Genomic DNA, 22,448 nt, shown 5'->3' with positions numbered 1-22,448 from the left:
ATGACACGGCAATTAAGATGCGTCAGAATGCGAATTAAATCTGCAATTAAATGCTTTGGGGATCCAGTGGTGCAGAACAGTCTATAAAGTGTGATGTTCTGCAGTCAGAGGACGTGAGCGGATGAATTCACACAAAGCTTCACTGCAGGCTGCAAATGTATAAATGGGGAGAAACGATTCATACAGTCGTTCTAAAAAGGAAAATGTACATTATTGCAAAAGTAATAAATAAATAAATAATCAAAGAAATTATATATTTACAACTTTAATTTTTATTTCTTTAAAATAAGATAAAAGAACAATTGTTATCAATAATACAAGTACAAAAAATGTATGAGAACACAGAAGAATATACAGCACAGAGCATGACAGTGGCAGTTTAGGGAAATATATATGGTTCAAACTGATGAAGATCATTGGTATATCATGAAAAATAGATGAAAAAGTGGGCCGGTCATTGGAAGACTGGAGATAAAGAAAAAGAAGATTGAAAAATAACCAAATGTTGTCAACTTGGCACCAACAAACCTGCTCTCTTTCCAGTTTCAGCCAAAATGCTAGCAAACGTTCTCCAATAAATAAGGCACTACGATGGGCCCAAAACCAGGAAAAGGATGTATGCATATGTGTCTCTCTCTCTGTGTGTGTGTGTGTGTGTGTGTGTGTGTGTGTGTGTGTGTGTGTGCGTCTGAATAATCGGATAAGTGGACCACAACTGACGATAAACTTTCACATCTTATATCATGCATAAATACTTATTCATCTTAAATCACTCTTAAGATATTTCTATTAATAAACAATGACATGAATGGGAATTTAAAAAGGATGCCAACATCCATAGTTAACATTTAACAAACGGTTAAAGCAAAACACAGCTTGTGACGAAAAAAGAAACAAACATATGATGTGCTAGTTGATAACCTTTTCTTGTTTACCTATGGTGAGTGTTGACTGACAGACAGACATGACTGTATGTGCTGTCCAGCCCCATTCCAACATACTGGGCAATGACAGACAATGTAGTGATCGAGTGCAATAATGAATTAGAAGCACTGCTGAAAAAAACATAAAAGTAAAAGTTGAGGAGATTAACATGTTTCTGGTTAAGGCAACTCTGACAATGGAAGATATTAAGTGTAAGTGGTTTCTGTTTGGCTGATGCTTTAATGTTAGGCAACACAAGGAAAAACCACAAAAGTTAACCGTAAGATCTGGAAGCAGGTAAAATCTAGATATAGCACATTAAGAAGAATCAAACTTCTCTTCACTCTCTCCGTCAGCGATAGTGAGAGGATAGTGTTTGTTAATGAGGCAATAAACGGACATGAACAGTCCATTCAGCCGCCGACAGTCATTGAAAATAAAGTCCCTCTGGCAGGCTTTTAAGTTTCTATCCCACCTGTGAGATGGATGGAGCGGTGGAAGACTGTCGATAAAGGTCAAAGTCTCATAGCAAATTAATTTACAACCAGTTGAGGTCGAATGCAGGGAGGCAGCAGGCGTCTACATCTCGTGGGCGGCAAGATGATGCTCTGGCACACCGTTGGCATGCGCCACCACCGTGTTATTCTCATTAAGGCGCCGCACACGATACATTTCATAGTGGATGCTGCTGGTGATGTCCTTAATGTTCTGCATATGGGTCCTGGAAGAAACATACAAACCCATTAGAAACCAGTAGAAGAGATGGACAAACCTCAAAACTCCACTTGGATGCATTTACATATTAACCTTCTTGCAGAATAACAGTGTCAAATGCAAATTATCATTCAAAGCAGATCATTTTTACATGTCATGAAACGCACTGACACAGCGACACACGGCTGCATGAAAACAGACAAAATGAAGACCAAGACAAAATGATATGGAGACAAAATCCCCCTCACCTGATGAGGAGATCCCGTAAATAGGCAAACTCACAGTGGGCTATGTTCTCAACTGAAAGAAACAGAAGTTACGAGTTATCAGAAATAATTGAAAGTGAGCCAATACACCCAAAAGAGACAGTATGACAGTTGTGAGGTAAGCTTTGTTGCTTTAGGTTCCTAAACAGTCCACTAGATGGAATCAGTGATCTCACTGTGTGTCGTCTCAACACTCAAATGCCCTCAGCCAACACAGAGTCCTCCTAAAGAGATAAACCTCTTCCCCCTGTCGGGGAGCACGACTTCTTGGCCTGAAATAAGTGATACAACAGGGGCTAAGTTATCCTGGCTTTTGCCCCCCTAAGCAGGCTAAGGGGGTCTTGCATGTAGATTTTGGGGGGTGCATTCGTTTCCTAGGTCAGAGGAAAGGGGACGTGTGGGGTGAGGGAACCAAGCAAACAAATCATGCCTCTTCAGACAGAGTACGTCTGCTAGAGGCCTGAGCCAGCTGCATGGCACACGACAACCAGTCTGAACACTGAATGGAGCATTGTTTCATTGACTGGCCGACCCAGTCTCCCTTTTGTCTTTTCTTCTCGACAAAAGAAAACACTTCAGAGTCAGTTATTTACATACTGAGATGTTCTCTCCTGCAGTGTCTCTTCCAAACAATTTAAAAAACTAAAAAGTGAAATAGGGAATAGGTTATGAAATGGTAGGAAAGAAAGACGAGGGGAGAGAGTTATACCTTCAATGGTTCCCCACTTGGTCTTCCTCCCCAGCAGCCTCCTGCCGTTGACCTGGTACTCCTGGTCGCTGCCCACCACAGCAAATGGGATCATCTCCTGCTCATGGATTGCATATCAATAGATAGCGGAGTCAGAAATTACTCATTTTAAGTACATTAAAAATTAGTTAACAGGATGACAGGGCTCCGTGGAAAGACATGTCTGAGCATAAATGAAGATAATAGAGTCGCAACTCCACATGTATGAGTTTCCCTCACCCGGATCTTCTCGTTGATCATTCTGTCCTCGGCATCCTCGTCAAATTCTTTCTGAGGGTACACGTCAATCCCGTTGGCTCGCAGCTCTTCCCTGATCTGGTGAGAGCATGTTCAAAGATAAAAAGTTATGTTCACATGACAGGGCTTCATGCTCAATTACATCTTTTTGCCGTTTATGTTAACATTCATATTTGACGTGACCCATATCTGACAGTGGGAACGGATGTCTGCTCTGAAACGTCTCACATGCAACCAAAACTGTCACACAAGAGGGCCAGGAGTTCAGTGACTGTCGGCATACTGCTGAATTTAAAAGAATTGGGTTCCTCATTACAAAGATGATACTCCTAAATCAGACATGACTCTGCATGACTCGATGTGCAACGTTACTGCTTGATAGGGTGAGTGATCCAAGTATGACGTGGAAAAACACACATGCATTCCCATACGAACGTTCTCACAGAAGTTGCATGATCAGTGACTGGATTTAGGACCATATATGAAAATGGCCCAGACCCCCGCCCCCAAAAAAAAAATCTGATGCAAAAAAAGAAAAAAGAATCACATGTATGTACTTGAGTCACATATTTGCACCTTGTAAAGTGAACATAGCCAAAGAGAAACACAACTACAGATTTGAAAGGATACAAACTAAAGCCTTTAATTGCAGGAGTAATTAGACAGACGAGCTTGATGCAGTCCCGCGAGACATCAAACAAATGTTTACCTAAATCTGCACAGTGTACAGATTAAAGTGGTATTAACACTAATCTACCTTCTAATCTACTCCAAAAGTCTGGCTTTAGTCGTTAATCGCTGTCTGTATACAAACAAAACCGAAAACCTCACAAGATGGATGCCTATATGTGTACACACCAGGTCTGCCATGCACCGACACATGCAAACACACACGCATGCACACACCAGCATGCACACATAAACCAATGGGTTTATGCTGCTAATGACAGGAGGAGAAATACTGAGATCCTTGCAAACTGACAATAATAAAAACATACAAATGAACGGCTGCAGCCTTATTAACCGTCGAGAGGAAGTGTAGAAAGTAAAGGGTAAAGAAAGAGACAGATGCTCTTGAGCTCTTGCTGGAATCGAGCCATGTTTTGTGACTGTCCAGAGAGCGACTACAGGAACTTATCTCTGGTTACTGCTCCACAAACATGGAAAAATGAACGCATGAAGAGGGAGAGAAACAAAAGAGCATGTTTCTAAATTACAGATTAATGGAAGAAAAAAAAGGAGACATTTTAGATAAAGTTATAAAGTAAAATCTATTAAAGAATAAACAAAAGATGAAAATGCACCAGATAAATGTTACCTTCTTTTTGAAGAAGTCCCTCTCCTCCAGGGTGAGTGTATCTGCCTTGGCGATGACTGGGACAATGTTGACCACCTTACTGAGACGTCTCATGAATTCGACATCAAGAGGCCGCAGACTGAGAGGGGAGAGACAAAATAAGAAATCCAGAAATATTACATAATTTGTAACTAGGGACTTGCGGTCAGGTGAGGCAGAGCCTCACGCATGTCCTGTTCAAACAGAGAGGAAACACCAAGGTGAGGCAGTGACGCGCTGTGCCTCATCTCAGATGGGCAACCCCTCACAAACTGCAGAGAAAAAGCACAGAGGTGATGCAAACAGAACCTCTACCTCAATGAGAGGCCGGGTTTATGCTCGTTCAGCCGTTGCTCTTCTTCTACACTTTTAAAACTAAAAGATAAGGAGGACTTTTACAACAACGGAGATGTTTGTCCAGAAGGATAGAAGAATGGACTTAATTTACAAGTGAAGTTAAGACCATGCATACACTGCAGTACGCTATATGGCCTATTTTTAAATTGTATTGAATGAGTATGAATTGTGGAATTGCAATGGCAAATTAAAAGCACACGGAGTGCGCCGAGGAAATGCGCTCTCTGAGCCGCTATAAATTGTTCAAATATGTACCTACCTGACCTGTGTGTAAAGAATGCTGATATGAAATATGAAAAACAACCAGTAGTCAATGTGCAAGCTGCCAGTTGAATGAGGATTAAAGCTACTCTATTGGGTTCATATAGTTGCAAATCTGACTGAGTCAGTGCCTCACCAGCCACAAACCTCACCACACGTCACTGTTTGTAACACAGAACTCCTCCACCAGGGGGCAGATGTTCCTAATAATTTTCCCAGATGGAGGAACTACTGTACTTACTAACATACAGGATTAACAGTTTAAACTGTTGCATCCACAACCTAATCATACTTTATACGTGTGGACATCTATTTACTGAGTTTGAAGGGAGTTGTGTTCAGTTTGAGAGTCTTGCAGTTCGACAAAAGCATCTGCAAGTGGTTATGGTAGAGGATTCTGGCCTGGCTTACAATACTTTGACAAAGGCCAGCTATTGTTAACAAGGAGTCTCATGCAAGAACACACTCAAAAAGACAAAAGTGCAGAATTGATTGCATGCTCCCAGACACTCTGTCTCACTCGTCCTTCCTTCCTCTCTCCCATTAGACTTTTTAAGGCAATCCTTGAGCAGCTGCTGGCCAGCCCATGTGACATCTGCAGAGTAGGATCAACATGAAACATTGCTGGATGGGGCACAGAGACAGGGGGCCTTTTCACACCAGCCCCCTGCCAGAGTAAAGACAGTCCATGACACAAAAATGAATAGAGGTGCAGGCCATGAATAGTGCTGATAATCGACTGTGTGTGTGTGTGTGTGTGTGTGTGTGTGTGTGTGTGTGTGTGTGTGTGTGTGTGTGTGTGTGTGTGTGTGTGTGTGTGTGCTCAAACAAGGCTGACAATCCACAGCTGCCTTCAACATTTTCCCAAGACCGGCCGCAGCACTCGACTAGAGTAACACAAAAGTAAAGGATATAAAATGTGCCGTGAACCTATTACTTGATGGACACATGAGACTAATTTCTTCTGCTAGTCCACGCCAACCCACTGAGCTCCGAACAGTGAGGCGCTGAACCAACACAGTGTGGAGAGGGACGGCAGTTTATGCAGTTCGATCAGAGCCAGATGTGTGTCTCTGTATCCAGGGAGTGAAACTTGGGACGTTGTGCTGCTTCAGGGCCTGGCGAGAGCAGTGTGTGCGCGTGCGTGCGAGACACTGGTGTTCCGGGATATGTTGCATCGTGCTGTGAAAATGTGTGTGGGCGTGTTTTCAATATGAGGGGTAAGAAATGTTACACATCAAAAACAAATCGATCAAAACAAAGAAAATCTGTATCTTTATATGATCCGTTAGCACATGCTCATGTCGATTAGGAAATCCTCAACACATGCTCAACACACTGTAACTGCCGGAACAGTGTGTTGAGCATACGTTTCATGCAAGTTTCAGGTCAGCTACGGAGGTAGGGAAGAAGTCTACAAGATAGTGAACATGAATGTTGCCGATGCAGAATCTGACTTTAACATACACTTTACATTACTGTTATCTGAGCACTTTATTTAATACTTCATTTAATATCTATTGCACTGTTGTTGTCGTTGATCGTCTCATCTAATGTTATGCACCTTCTGCCAAGAAAAAAATCCTTGTTTGTGTAAACATACCTGGCAAATAAATAGTTCTGATTCTGATATATATTTACAAATTGTATATAAGGAAGGAAATGCCTTCAGCGCTTTCGTCAGCCCTGAAAGATGCACTCGGTGTGTTTTAATGAGTTACGCTCAATGGAAATCCAAAATGTTTTGTTTACTCCACAGTGCACGGTTAAGACAAGTTAGCAAGCTGCTAGCGGTGGCTTCATCTACTGTTCATACGCCTAAGTCTCGGCAAGAAAGTGAACATATGTATTTGCCAACATGTTTAACTTTTATTTTAAAAGCGTCCAACATGTTGTGTTGTTTCTCATTTAAAGGCAACGGATGACAACATTGATAATATTCTAGTGTTTTGTTCGACAAATAATCAAAACGCAATCTTTTTTAACCGCGTGTGTTCAACTTGAGTAAACTTGTGTTCTCATTCTATATTTAACCATGTTTACATGTGTCCTCACCAGTGTCCAGTCGGGGGGATGAAGTATATGCAGCAGTGGACTCTGGAGTCTGGAATCCTTTTCTTCCTGTTGATGTTGATCTCCTCCTGCAGGTACGCCTCGTACTGGTCATTAATGAACTTCATGATGGGCCGCCAGCTAATCCATGGCAGGGATGGATTGAGAGAACGATGAGGGAGGAGAGGAAAGGGAAGAGATGGACAGATACATGAGGAAAAGAGAAAGAGAAGGGGTTAGATGGGTAAAAGGAGCCGATGGTAAGTGGGGCGCCCAGAGAGTGAGAGGAGGAAGAAAATAAGGATATAGAGCGACGGAGTACAGGAAAAGTAAGGAGAAAGGGAGGGGCTTCTGGTTAGACACAATTTGAATATTTCACTTTTTATATATTAACTGTAATGATGGTAAAATAGTAGCGTACCAGTTCTCATTGTTGATCTGGTCTCCAAAACCTGGTGTGTCAATGACCGTCAGCTTCATTCTCACTCCTTTCTCCTCAATGTCTGCACACAAATAAATACACTTTAATCTCAAAAACACTCTTTGCACTTCATAAACTCCGACTGAACAGAGATTGCTAGAGATGCAAAAAAAACAAAAACATTTTGCATGATTCTGCAATTGCACAGCTGCCAAATTTGTGCTGGTTTTATGAGGCCAAGAATACCGTATAATTAAAGATGTTTCATCCATGATTATGGTAATTAAAGAAAAGTAGAATTAAAGAAAAGTAGAGCAAAATAAGGATAACGTACTGTACACTTTTGGCAAACAAATGACAGAAAAAACTGAAAACAGGTCAAAAGAAAGGACAGAGAGAAGAGTTGAGGGGTTCAGGAGGGCCATACCATGACTGATTGACTTTATTTCGATTGTTTTGGGGATCTTCTCCTGGGCGGTAGCCAGCACTGACTTACGGCTCACTTTAGACTTGAACAGCGTGTTCATCAGAGTAGACTTTCCCAGGCCACTCTGTCCTGTAAGCAAAAACAGTCAGAGAGGCAGACATGGAGACAGATACAAACAACACTCCACACATTGTAACGTTGGTGCCATAAAAAAGATCCATTATTTGGACAGTTTGGACGACTCCACGCTGACAGTTTTTGGGCTGAAGCAGAGACGAGCTGCAGGTGTATGTTAGAAAAGGCAGCAGGTCATATGACTTCAACCCAAACACACCATCAATAAGACAGATTGGATCCGTGGGAAACAACTTTATTTTCTAAAAACAATCAGAAGGTGTGGATTATTGTGGACTAAACAACAAGAAATAAAGAATTCCCTTCCAACAGACCTGTAATAAATACTACCTTGAGTTTTTAATTCTGGGTGACAATGCGTCAGAAATTAGCGAGCTGAGTGGAAAGAATGGATGTAAATATGAAAACGACAACCTTAATTTATATGATTTTCACACACATTTAATCTATACAAATGCAAGAATGGTTGCTGTTTTCTTGCAAGGACATGATAATACAGTGAGTCTTAAAGTCCATGTTGCAGTTAAAAATGCTTATAAAATGCTCCCCAACTGGATAAGATGAATTAAGGGCCAGCAAGACTCACTCTAGACTCTGTGAGTCATCTTAAAATGTCTGTTTATATGGATGGGACCCTCTGTGACTCCTGTACGCCAGGCTAACATCGCCACGGGCTAATGAAGAGGAGTTTCGAGGGGCCCACTGGGCAGCGAACATTCACAGTTCAACTTCGGGTTAAGTCAACATGGAGATCTTCACTGATTTATGGAGACAAACTCAGACAGTTGCATGTTCTGTACAAGAAGCGTATGACGCGTTGCATGCAAACATGGATCTGTTCAACCAGAATGGAAGCAACAGCTGCATTCCTTCCTGCACTGTGGCGGTATATACAGTCACCTAAACATGGAAACCAAGTTTGTTCAGTTTTGTTTAACATTGCCTCCACAACTTTATTTAACTCGGTCTCGAGCCTAAGGCTGCTTCTAAAAACAAACATTTTTTTATGAGACGATGAAACACAAGACCAACCGGCGCGACATCACCTAGACTAGAGGAGACATACAGTAGGGAGGCAGTGTGGGTTTTACGATGACTCGTCTCGTGTCGGTGTGCACGTGTAATTAGCTCCTGGTTTAAAAGGTGTCTGATCATAGGGATTAGAAGGAGAGTTTTAAGTGGCTGCTTATTAAAATAAGTTTGAGGCCTCCATTTTCTGCCACGATTAGAGAGGAAACAGACACATTTTATAACAGCTGACTGAGTGTCATTGTAGCGGGTTGATACTACTATGTGAAATTGACTTCAGAGTCTGCACTGGATAACAAGGCTCAAAGAATGAGAAAAATATTTTGTGACAAAAAAATCCATCTTTGCAGTGTGCAGTACGTAGAACGTTCTCGCCGTGAGGAAGCCGTGCTATCGGACACATTCATTCTAGCGCAAACTAAATCTGGAAAATAGGACTGAAACATTAGCTGGTGAACACACACGCTACTTACCCACAACCATAATGTTGAGCTCAAAACCCTGCTTCATGGCCTTCCTCCTCATCTGCTCCAGAATAGCGTCAATGCCCACGTAACTGAAGTCCACCCCGGGGCCACCGGCCTTCTCCCCGTACGGCCCGCCCATTGCTGGGGACACCATAGCATCCGGCATCACCGCCTCAGACATGGCACTGCTGCTGTAGCTGGGAATCACCGCCGGCCCTGATTTGACAGAAAGAGAGAGAGAGAGAAGGTTAGAGAGAATGAGATGAGGTGTGATATGAGGGGATTAAGGGTGTGAAGGAAATGAGGGTGGCTAGAAGTGACAGTTAAATGTCTGATTATTGGTGAGATATATAAAAACCAGGTAATGTAAGTAAGACGAGGAAGTGGACAAGAGTGTGGTTTGATAGCAGAGGATGGTATAGGAAAACATCCACACAACAAGAAGAATCCAAGCTCCTAGGAAAACACCTGTTGAACAAGGAACAATTTACTGAACTAAACTGCCAAGATGCAAAAAAATCTAAAGCAATACCAGATGTTTTGGAGGAAAAAAAAGAGGATCAATGACACCTCATACACAGTATGTAGGGAGGAGGGAGGACGTTATTGGTCACCGCCAAATTTGGTAGATAATCCTCCATAAAACTGCAAATTGATGCATTTAGACTTTGTTTAGATGGTTGATGGTCATGGATTTTATTGCCTTTGGACTGAGTCCGGCTAGCTGTTTTTTCCTGGTTCAAGTCTTTGTGCCAAGTGGCTCCTGGCTGTAGCCTTGCATGTAACGGACGAATATAAGAACGATATTGGATTTTCTCATCTAACATTTTGAAGGAAAGCAAATGTATATTTCACAAAAGGCTGCTCATCAGTGCTTTGGCTGCACCTGTTGGAGGACTGGAGCGAGTCCTGACAGAGTTGTTTTAGCTTGATTTTTAAATCAAACACCTTTAAAAAAAAAACACCTCCTGAGTTTCAAGCAGCCTGAGTGGCTGGTCTCATGCCAATACTGACTTTTGACTCAACAGAAAACTATTAGAAAATATACTATGAAGAATTAAAGCACTTTGCACTTGGCAGGAGGTTATCCCTGCAGTTTGTTTTGATAATGATTAGCTTAATGTCCTCCTGTGGAATGCCTTCGGATGCGTGTCCAATTGTAAGATAAATATTCCACTTTCAATATGTTAACACTGTTAACAGTCTCCAATATGCATGCCGAAAGTGGCTGACCCTTAACAATGTGTTAAGTCAGCGTAGGTGAAGAATTTACAGTGTGTATGTATGTACAGTACTTCATGAAGCTGCTCGCCCCCACAAGGCCTCCCTCTCCCTGCACGGTGCAGTGTTACTGTCCTTAATGTGAGAGCGGAAAAAAGGGACTGCTGAAGCTGAAACCTGATCCGCTCACCCAGTTCGCCCTGGTCTCTCACAAACACAGACAGAGAGAGAGAGAACATGCCTACGTTTGTGCATTTAAACACAGTGGACACCATGACACCACACACACACACACACACACACACACACACACACTCCTCCATTTGATCACATCGCTGACCTGTAGGCGTGCACAAGCACATGAAAACGCGCGGACCGTCAACTGCTGCCAAGAATTAAACAGCTATTGGCTTCCAGCTCAGACACAGATTTCCCTCCACAACACTTGACCTGCCACAAGGAGAAAAAGTCCAGACAACTAGCCAGTTCACTCGTACTACTCTGGGAATTAAATCAACAGGGAATGACAAGTAGAAAGTCCACACGCACACACACTTCAACCTGGCACAGCATTGATTAATGGAAGAAATTTAGTGAAGAATAACACCACTGTGGAAACTCAACAGTATATATTATTCAAACGCTGATTCGGTGTGCCTGTGCGTCCTAGAGACCCACCTATGGAAGCAGCACTCCTGGCCTCCTTCACCACTTCCCCATCCTGTTCCAGCAGTCAGTCAGCAACTCACTGAGACTCACTGCCCTCCACCTCTCCCCTGCACCTCCCACATTCCCGTACCTCTGCTCGTGTCTTTTCTCTCTCAACCTCACCCTTTCCTCTCCACACACTGATACTGTCCAATCCCTCCCGTCATCAGCTTCCTCTCCCCCCCCCTATCTCTTTTTGTTTGTCTCTCCTGTTAGACTCCCCTGTCTTCTTTAGTCTGACATTACAACTTTGACTTCTTTCTCCCTTCCACTGCTCATCTGCCTTCTATCTTCAACATTACATTTGGTCTACCTTTTCTAAACTACCCTGAAGTCACCCCTTTTATTACCTTTATCTCTTCCTCACAAAACCTTTGTTTCTTTCTATCCCTCTGCTTGCCACTTCATGTCAAGCTCCCTTTCTGCTCTGCCAACACTTCTTAGATAGCTATGTGCTGTAAACAGAGATGTTGGCCAGGGGCTAGCTCACCTTGACAGGCAAGGCTGTAACAACTGTGCCTCACCTGAGGCAGGATGCCAGCAAAGCATCAAAGGAAATGGACATAAAATGAATGGAGTTAACAGACACTTGAGGTAAAGTATCAGCCTCAGAGAACTCAAATATCATCTAGAAGAAGCCATGCCTGCAAAACACTAAAATAAAATAATATTCCTTCTTCCCTGTTACTATAATAGATCTAAATACAGTGAATGATAAAACGATCAAAGCTGACACAATGTTTTATTTTTGGGAATAATACCAAATAGTCAACTGTTCTAGTTTCTCAATTGTAAGAATTCGCTGCATTTCTTTTTGATAGTGAACCGAACATCTTTGGACCAAAAAAACTTTTAAGACATCACCCTGAACTTTAAGAAACTGTGATGAACATTTGAGTCATTTATCAAAGTAATAATCTTATTAATTGATAATGTGATTTATCATTTTTTGCAGCCCTACATCTTTTTGATATCTAGATCCAATGCTTCTCCAGTTCGGTAACCATACCTCTTATGTTGTGTTGAGGGAGAGTTTAAAAGGGGAGAAAATGAAGAATAATGTATTTGATCTAGATTCAGCTAATCAATGATGGAATGGCAGATGAAATGCCCCCCTGAGACTTTAAGGCTAAGATGATCAGGCCCATTTATTTTGGTACTTTTATTTTCGATATGTTTATGTGTACAAACCAATACAGGACCTGTATTCGATACAAGATCTTTTATAAAAATAGGAGTCTCATTTCCTTGTTTGAGTACAGGCTACTGCGAACAATACCACCCACAGCTATTGTACTAACAAGCCCTCTGCTTTGTTTAACAAATAGTCAGCACACACCGATCTCAGAGTCCAAAACACAGAGTGAATGGAGGAGAGACAGAAAGATGTCCGTGTATCCTGCATCTCAACGAGCTGGTTTCCCAGACAGAAGCAACAAGACTCTTCAAAGCATCTTTAACTGTCTTTCATGGGGGCACACCGCCAGTTTGCCCGAGCGCAAGTGGAGTCAAACACCGTAAAAGACTTGGCAAACACACAACACGCACAAAAGAACACAAAGTGGTGGAGCATTACTGTGGGAAACCTAGCTATACCCAACAAGGGAACTCAATCACCTCCATTACAGGTAGTAAACCATTTCAGACCCGTGTCGTCAATTTCAGTAAACTACAAACCTTAAGTGACGCTTACAGTGTCAATTCTGCTGTTTTGAGTGCAAACTAGAGTGGTGAAGGACTCAGGAGTAAAACATCTGGATAAACTGAACATTTATCAGGCCAAAGCATTCATACCTTCAGCTCTTCCATGATGTGCTTCCACATTGCTGTAGACCTATAATGGTTCTTAGCCAGTAAACAGAGATGTCAGGAGACAGCAGGTTGGAGCATGACATTAATAAAAGACATTCAACCGCCACATGATCAATGTCCACTCTGGTAGCTTGCCAGTTGGTGGACATTACCCCAACCTTACCCGGCACAGGCCAGTCAAGACACAAGCCTACCTCGCAGGTTCCCATGGATCGTGGTTATGCCAGACCATGGCCGTGCCTCCTGCCCGACACCCACTGCTACTATTATCATTAGTCACATTTCTATTACCGTCACTGCATTCATTATTGGTTTCATTATAAAGTATTATGCCATTATACCCACAGTTGCTGGTGTTATTAGTAGTCACACTTTTTTTCCCGTCATTCTGCTTACGACTCATTTGAATCACATGCACTGTAACTCCATCCATCCATTATCAGCCGCTTATCTCGCTCCACCTTACCCTCACTCGTGAACAAGACCCCGAGATACTTGAACTCCTTCGCTTGGGGTAGGCAGTTTGTCCCCACCTGGAGGGAGCAATCCACCGGTTTCCGGCAGAGCACCATGGCCTCAGATTTGGAGGCGCTAACTCTCATCCCTGCCGCTTCACACTCGGCTGCAAAACGCCCCAGTGAATGCTGGAGGTCACAATCCGAGGAGGCAAACAGGACCACATCATCCGCGAACAGCAGAGAGGCGATCCCGAGACTCCCGAACCGGATCCTCTCCGCCCCCTGGCTGCGCCTAGATATCCTGTCCATGAAAGTCACGAACAGGACCGGTGATAAAGGGCAGCCCTGGCGGAGGCCAACACCCACCGGGAACGTGTCTGACTTACTACCGAGGATACGAACACAGCTCCTACTGCAGGCGTACAAAAACCGGATAGCCCGTGCCAACGGGTCCGGCACCCCATACTCCCGCAGCACCCCCCACAAAAACCCCCGAGGGACCCGGTCGAAAGCCTTATCCAAGTCCACAAAGCACATGTAGACTGGTTGGGCAAACTCCCAGGACCCCTCCAGTAGTCTTGCAAGGGTAAAGAGCTGGTCCACTGTTCCACGACCGGGACGGAATCCGCACTGCTCGTCTTGAATCTGAGGTTCGACAAGCGGTCGGAGCCTCCCTTCCAGCACCCTGGCATAAGCTTTTCCCGGGAGGCTGAGCAGTGTGATGCCACGATAGTTTGAGCACACTCTCCGGTCCCCCTTCTTGTAGATGGGAACCACCACCCCGGTCTGCCAGTCCATGGGCACTGTTCCTGACCCCCATGCGACACTGAAAAGGCGTGTCAACCAAGACAGCCCAACAATGTCCAGCGCTTTCAGCATCTCAGGGCGGATCTCATCCACCCCTGGCGCCTTGCCACCAAGGAGCTTTTTGACTACCTTAGCGACCTCTGCCAGGGATATGGGAGAAACCACCCCAAAGTCTTCCGGCGCTGCCCCCTCTCCGGGGGACATGTTAGCCGGGTTTAGGAGTTCCTCAAAGTGCTCTTTCCACCGCCCGACGATGTCCCCAGTCCGGGTCAGCAGTTCCCCCCCCCTGCTGAGAACAGCCTGGGGTAGGCCCTGCCTTCCCTTCCTGAGCCGTCGGATGGTTTGCCAGAACTTCCTTGAGGCCAACCGAAAGTCCTTCTCCATGGCCTCCCCGAACTCCTCCCATGCCCGAGTTTTAGCATCCGCGACCATCGCAGCTGCAGCCCTTCTGGCCTGCCGGTACCCGTCAGCTGCTTCAGGAGACCCCTGGGCCAGCCAGGCCCGAAAGGCCTCCTTCTTCAGTTTGACGGCTTCCCTCACCCCCGGTGTCCACCACCGGGTTCTCGGGTTGCCGCCACGACAGGCACCGATGACCTTCTGGCCACAGCTCCGAGCAGCCGCGTCCACAATAGAGGCTTTGAACATGGTCCACTCGGGTTCCATGTCCCCAGCCTCCCTCGGGATTTGTGAGAAGTTCTTCCGGAGGTGGGAGTTGAAGACCTCCCGGACAGGGTCCTCCGCCAGACGTTCCCAGTTCACCCTCACTACACGTTTGGGCTTGCCAGGTCTTTCTAGCCGACTCCCCCGCCATCTGATCCAACTCACCACCAGGTGGTGATCAGTTGACAGCTCTGCTCCTCTCTTCACCCGAGTGTCCAAGACATACGGCCGCAGATCAGATGATACGACTACAAAGTCGATCATTGATCTCCGGCCTAAGGTGTTCTGGTACCAGGTACACTTATGAGCCACCTTATGCTCGAACATGGTGTTCGTTATGGACAAACTGTGGCTAGCACAGAAGTCCAACAACAAAACACCATTCGGGTTCAGATCGGGCAAGCCGTTCCTCCCAATCACGCCCCGCCAGGTTTCTCTGTCATTGCCCACGTGAGCGTTGAAGTCTCCCAGGAGAACTATGGAGTCGGCAGGCGGCGCCCTTTCCAGGACCCCTCCCACCGACTCCAAGAAGGCCGGATACTCCGAACTGCTGTTCGGTGCATAAGCACAAACAACAGTCAGAGCTTTACTCCCTGCAACCCGTAGGCGCAGGGAGGCGACCCTCTCGTTCTCCGGGGAAAACTCCAACATAGCGGCGCTCAGCCGGGGGCTCGTGAGTATCCCCACTCCCGCCCGGCGCCTCTCACCCTGGGCAACTCCAGAAAAGGACAAAGTCCAACCCTTCTCCAGGAGCTTGGTTCCAGAGCCCATGCTGTGCGTGGAGGTGAGCCCAACTAAATCTAGCTGGTACCGCTCCACCTCCCGCACCAGCTCCGGCTCTTTCCCCGCTAGTGAGGTGACGTTCCACGTCCCTAGAGCTAGTCTATGCTGCCGGCGATCGGCTCGCCCAGGTCTCCTGCCTGGCCTGCCGCCCGGTCTGCATAGCACCCGACCCCGATAATTCTCCCCGCGGGTGGTGGGTCCACGGGGTGACTGCTGCTCCATGTTGTTTCTTCGGGCTGAGCCCGACCGGGCCCCATGGGCGAAAGCCCGGCCACCAGACGCTCGCCGACGAGCTCCCCTCCTGGGTCTGGCTCCGGGAGGGTGCCCCGGTTTCCCTTGTGCGGGCGAGGTAACTTTAGTCCGTGGGCTGCAATTCATCAGGGTTTTTTGAAAACACTGTAACTCTGTTATATTCATTTTGTACACATGACCTCGATTGCATACACAATGTTTTTTGGGGGAGTTTTCCCTGTTCCAAGATGAGGGTCCTGGGACAGAGGATGTTGCAGATTGTAAAGCTATTGGGAATTTGTGATTTTGTTGGCCTGGATTAAACTGAAAACCCTTTAAACTGTTTATTTAGTGGGAAATCAAGACATTTAAGATAAGCTACCTACAAAGATCAATAAGGGATTTGAAAGGATTTAGAGTGTATAAAATGCTATAAAACCCAATCGATGACGCAGTGTAATCATCCTACCATCCCACAGTAACCCTGCAGAACGGTTCCTCTTTCACGGGTCAACAAGGGAGCTTAAAAGCGCACAGTGTTAAGTGACAATAACTTCATCATCGGGGGCCCAATAAAAAAAGTCCTTAAACCATCTTTAACTTCTTAAGTCAAAATAATACTTTGCGTGAGGCTCAGTGGTGTGTAAGTGAAATAAACTCCTTCAACAGAGAGGGTGTACCCGTGGTGTCCACAGTTGTCTGTGTACACGTCCGTTTGGAGTATTACCAAAGCTCTACTATGGGGAAGGAGTTCTACATAAACATAACAGTTCAGGCCATTTCACACAAGAAGTGTATCCCATAAATGCTCAGGAACATTTCCTGCATGGGGTCATGTGTAAATGAGAGCAGGAATCAATATTCAGGCAAATCAGTACAGCCAATTTCCAAACTCAAGACCTCGTAGCATTTTAGGGAAATGGTCTGATCAAACCACATCCACACAGTCCTGATGGAGAAAACAAGATAATCTGCTCCGAGTTAAACTCTTAGTAAATAACAGCGAGGCGTATTTGTTCCACAACTTTGATTGTAGAGCTATAAATTGCCTCACAATGTCGTACAAATCAATAATGTCCCCCATCCATCATCAATTTAAGCGTTAATTATTCCTCAGCTCTACTCTAAAAGGCTTCCCCTTAAATCTGTTCTAGTTATGGGATTGCAAAGATAGTGAGTTTCCTTTGAGTCTGTAAGAAGGCAAAATTAATTTTAGAAATCGGAAAGCAGAGAATGACTCATTGGGCTTGCTGCGATCCTGTTTTCAATTACAGGCACTAAAGAATGTTTTTTTTCTTGCTTCCAGCAGCATCGGATTACTTTGCTTTTTGTAAATATGGCCAGCAGGCTCCTATAGCACAAAGCAATTTGGAGGGGAGAACATAGGAGACATGAGCAATGAGAAAAAGGTCAAAGCAGCAAGAAATGATTTTAGTCAAGAAGAGGAAAAAGAAGGCAGGAGTGCTGGATAAGCATGCGATAAAGAGAAGCAAAAAAGGAAAATAATTATTGAGTAGGGGGGAGGTAAAAAATAGATAAGGCCAGTGGAAGAAAACGGACACAGGAAGGAGTTTGGAATGAAAAGAGGAGGAGGGGAGGAAACAGAATAGCATGGGATTTATTCCCCATTTGGGTGATTCCTCACCAACTACACGCAGGCCTTCAAACAGCGATGCAAATACAGTTGAAACCAGTTCAACTTTACGTTGCCTTTTTAAAAGAAAAGAACACAGTCAAAGTCATAGTTCTTCTACGATTAGTGGAGATGTGTTTGAAACCACGGAGCCATGCCTCAGCTGTCCAGGGTGTTGATCTTGACAGCATGGCGAGCAGGTCAGGGGTCGTGTTCCCAGTTTAGGTTATAAATGAGTGGCGCTGAGGTTCTACATCTTTTTGACAAACCAGTGGTCTGTACGAACGGACTCGAAATCACAAGCGAGGAATCCAGATAAAAAAAAAGGACTGGAAACTTTGACCAAGAGTTCATATGCAGGAGAGTGATTCGCTCAATGAAAACTGAGTCTTAAACTAAGTCTTTCCCTTTATTTAGACACGTATAGGACTGTAAAAAGAGAAAGTACCACCTATTTTCTTCCATTTTATGAGCCATGATATAACATGTTTTCTTTACCAGTAGAGTACTGTTAACACGTTCAGGATGACTCATCACAATGCTTTATATACCTATTATTAGGGTTAGCTTGTTGGCCATTGTTGTGGTTTGTATAAATTACGGTAATACTACTAATCAAGTAGTTACTTGTAAAGTTGTTGTGGCTAACCGCATGATGCAGGTCCACCATTATTCACAATCCCTTGAAGTAAGGCGAGGGCTTGAACTCACTTATTTCCCGCCAAGTCATTCCTCTACTTGTCTTGAGCTCCATGTCAAAACACACGTCACCGTACTAATCCACTAAATGGGTCGTTTGCATCTTTGCTCTCCTCTAAAAAATTTCATGGGCCTTCTTTGAAAACATCTGCTCCTCCTGTCCTTTATTTACATTCCCAGACAGGACAATGAAGGTTTGCGTCTCATCTCAACTTAATGTGGCTACATGTGTTTGTTTTGACGATGACCCAGATGCTTTTCCTGCAAATCTTATGCAATGTGATTAAATCAAAAAAAGGTTTCTGTGAGACATTTCCACCGAAGAGGAAGCAATGTTACAAACACAATTGAGGAAGGAATAAAGTGCATGAGGCCACTAAATTAGTTTGAACTGGGGCTTCAACAGCCCTCCAGCACAGAATCAATTAGATACCCGCTACACATGGGTTCAGAGCCCAGAGGAGGGATATAAAACACATACATACAGCGTCACACTTTTTCCCACCCTGTGACAGTGAATTTCTTAATAAAAAAGGGGGAAATTGGAGTGGTGGCAGTGCAAATATGGTCTGTTGTGTAATTAAAGTCACATTGTTTGTGCAGCAAGGCCCAGTTCCCAGAGTCCTCCTCATTCAGCTCTCTGGAGAAATGTGCCCTTTGACTCCCGCAGGGTCCAAACTTGCTCATCGTGTCACCTGGCACTGGACACCGAGTGTACATCCGTCTGTGAGTCATATATGCGATACGCTTCCCTCTATTCATAACAATGAATAGGGCATGTATGATAGCTATTCGTCACCTCTCCACAGCCTCGAACCGAAGCTACTTGATTTCTAAGTCTCAATTCCATCTGGGTTATTTCGGTCTACAAGGCCCAAGTTTTAGTCAGTCAGTGCAAATGTTACTTTTCAGACATTTAAGAATTTTTTGTAAGTTGCAGTAAAGACAGTAGAAGACAGTAGAAGACCACAGGTTTGTCTAGACTGCCAGAGGAATGTGTTCAGTCTCCACACAGTGGTTGTGCACAAGAGAGCTGTTGTCTTTTTAGGCTCTTTAACGCCCTCTGACAGAGGAGTTCATAAGAAAAGGGTTCTTCCACTGCAACAAAGTGCATTTTGCATGGTTTAATCCACGTATTATGAAAAACAAGAGTACTTAACCTTTTAGACTACCTCCTTAAGCCAAGGCTCATTTACTTAACGTCTAACTCAACATTTAAGGAAAGCAATTCCATTGCAATACTACATTCCTGCAATTGACCATTTTGAACCATTACAAAAAAAATATTCTAGCCCAAAGCAACTGCTAAATATTAACCTCTAAGTAGGTTTACACAAAAGCTTACTGAATCAGGAAGTTGCCAATTTTCTGAGGCTCTTAGAAAACAGGCTAAATACTAATTTAGCTAGCCATTATCTGCTAGCTGCTCACTGACAGGAGTTGTTAAAGTCATTAGCCAGGCCGTGGTAGCTAGTCGCTGTAGTTCTTAATCTTAGTGTGCAGGTCAAAGTGTATCAGTGAAATGGTTGGCTGACAGCAAGCATGGGTCTATAGGGCCAGGGGGCTCAGGAATCTGACCTCTGTCTTCACACATAGCTCACATCAGGGACAAAAGTCAGAAGATGTAAAACTCAAAAACAAGATTTTCACATTTAGCTGTATGTCGGTATGCTGCAACTATTCCTCTCGAAATATTTCCACATCTTATAATACTCAGGTGAGCCGTCAGAAAAAGGCATGTCAGTTATACCTGGGACAACCAATGGTAAATGTGAAAAGGCCCACTCTTGTTCCTGTGTGATAATATCAGCTCCTACACATACTGTTTCTGCTGTGACTACATTATAGTATGTCCCGATTCACAGCTGAGCTTTTTGTGACAGATGAGGGGCAGTAAAGGTTCTGTTTCTGAATATCAACTGAATGAAAACATTTGGTTTCTGTATGCCACAGGTTATACAAGTAAAGTGACAACTGATGCAAAACTTCTCATACCTCACATTTTAAAACCCATTCTAATAACCAACACAACATGCATGCGTCGGTGCACATCCATACACTAGAAAACGTGCTATTCTGATCATGTGCAGCATGTCAAGCTACAGAGACAAAACTTTATAAAATTGTACAGGAAAAGAGCTTCGGCTACATTCATGAGATATTTTGCATTTCAAAGTTATGATGCCAAATTCCACAACAGACACATAATCTTACTGCACTGACTTATTGGCGGAATCAAACGTACACAGACACACAAAGACATTCAAGATACAGAAGGTAACGATGACCTTTTCAGCGTCCCATCAAACACTGGTGAAAGGCCACTGTCTGTTCTCGCCTGGCAATGCACAGGGGCCACAACAGAGCTCCTTTCAACAGCTGTGCGTGTGTGTCAGTCAAAGTCTGTGTGTGTGCGCATGCTTGTGAGGCACAACAGAGGGGGGTGACTCTTAAGGTGAAGGGTGGTTACTGTTTTCCATCAGTTTGCTGTTATCAGAGAGCAATGCCTTGTATTCCTCAGGTCAACCCGAGGTAACAAAGGGTGATACACTGCAGGGACTCAACTTCTTCCAACTGCTGCCACATCAGCAAATAGACAAAAGCTCACATTCACACTAAAGCACAGACAGAGAGACTAATCAGAAAAGTTGATGTGAAAAAAAATACTTTAAAGAGAAACTGTATGGGGTGAACAAAGCAGCTCAAACTGAACACTTTTTTTTCTATATATATATATATATATCCTTTGAGTTTGGTCAAAATGTTACAGCGTTTCCCAGCAGAAAGGAATGGTCATCATTAAACAAGAGGATTCCTTCACTGTTCTTTCCAAAGCCGAAACTAAACTCTGTGGAGCCTCCTAACCACAAGTGTGGAGCCAACCTTTCACTTTGCCCCACACACACACACACACACACACACACACACACACACACACACACACACACACACACACACACACACACACACACACACACACACACGTAATGGATCATTGTCAGAAACAGCAAAACACACCCAGTGTATGGACAATGTCAGGAGGGAGGAGACATGAAGAAATAGAAAAGTGGATGAAAGACAGATGGAATTTAAAACCTCAACAATGGTAATTATATGAACATGCAAGTACACACACACACGGATGCCAATAAAAGAAAAACACGTTAATAATGAATGAAATCAATTAAAAACTCCCACCGATATAGATTCCAAAAATACTTTTCTTTGCAGCAAATTTATCAACAGTAACTTTGCATTTTGAGCCAGACTCGCAACTTTTAAAAATGACATATAGACACATATGACACTAACCTAGCTGTTCATATGTGAACAGCTAGGTTCCCGAGTCAAGTAGAAGGCATGCAGAAATACAATAAGTCAAGAATGGTAAAAAATAATAGATGATCAAATCTGTTGTTCCAGTGAAGACAAGGAACATGCCAAAAAAAAAAAAACACAACAAAGGAAGATTTACTCCCAACTGGTTTCTTACAAACACACCCACGTCACACACACTCATACACACCCACGCACAGATATTCTCCCGGTATGCAAAACACTCACCGTGTGTGAACTGTGTGTATGTGTGTGTACGAGTCGTCCCCTGCCAAAGCACAGCGCTCCAGTGAGAGGCCAAACTCTGCTGAGGCTCTGGAAGCTCCCCGCCTGCCCCTCCCACCCAGGCCTGTCATGTGACCGAGCACACAAGGCAACCAGACACGCCCACTTCCTTCAAATCTTCCCCCTACACACACTCCCAACACAAAAAGAGAAAAAAAGCTTCTGACCTATGCATACAAAAAATACTTTTACTATGAAAAGGTAGCAGAATTTAAACATTGATTAAGAGGGAAAATTTGCGTTTGAGAGGAAAAGTGCATCTACACTGAACGAGCCTTTGGGCCAGCTGAACGTCCCTCTCCAAAACTCTTAGGAAATACAACCCTAATTATCTGACCTGACCCTCTCATCTGCTCCTCAGGCTCTGCATTCATCACATCAAACGACTGAGATTCCCTTTGTCATCGGTTGGTGCACTGATGCGCTCCGCTTTAAGTTTTT

At 44.1% G+C, this 22,448-nt stretch overlaps 1 protein-coding gene across 1 annotated transcript in view; it reads right to left on the bottom strand.

Moving 5' to 3' along the window:
* Nucleotides 1-255: 255 nt before the first annotated feature.
* LOC306749655 (septin-9-like) overlaps nucleotides 256-22,448 on the bottom strand; it is a 77,306-nt gene continuing 55,113 nt past the window's right edge. Inside the window, exons 4-12 of the mRNA XM_079232969.1 lie at nucleotides 9,381-9,590; nucleotides 7,744-7,872; nucleotides 7,317-7,398; nucleotides 6,899-7,036; nucleotides 4,208-4,325; nucleotides 2,872-2,967; nucleotides 2,614-2,710; nucleotides 1,887-1,938; nucleotides 256-1,645 (exon numbers count right to left, since the gene is read on the bottom strand). Of these exons, the coding sequence (XP_079089095.1) occupies nucleotides 1,504-1,645; nucleotides 1,887-1,938; nucleotides 2,614-2,710; nucleotides 2,872-2,967; nucleotides 4,208-4,325; nucleotides 6,899-7,036; nucleotides 7,317-7,398; nucleotides 7,744-7,872; nucleotides 9,381-9,590 (1,064 nt within the window). The 3' untranslated portion in view covers nucleotides 256-1,503. The remainder of the gene's footprint in view (nucleotides 1,646-1,886; nucleotides 1,939-2,613; nucleotides 2,711-2,871; nucleotides 2,968-4,207; nucleotides 4,326-6,898; nucleotides 7,037-7,316; nucleotides 7,399-7,743; nucleotides 7,873-9,380; nucleotides 9,591-22,448) is intronic.

The sequence above is a fragment of the Taurulus bubalis genome (genome assembly GCF_910589615.1).
Source record: "Taurulus bubalis genome assembly, chromosome: 17".
Classification (NCBI taxonomy): domain Eukaryota; kingdom Metazoa; phylum Chordata; class Actinopteri; order Perciformes; family Cottidae; genus Taurulus; species Taurulus bubalis.
This window is presented reverse-complemented; position numbering and strand designations above follow the sequence as displayed.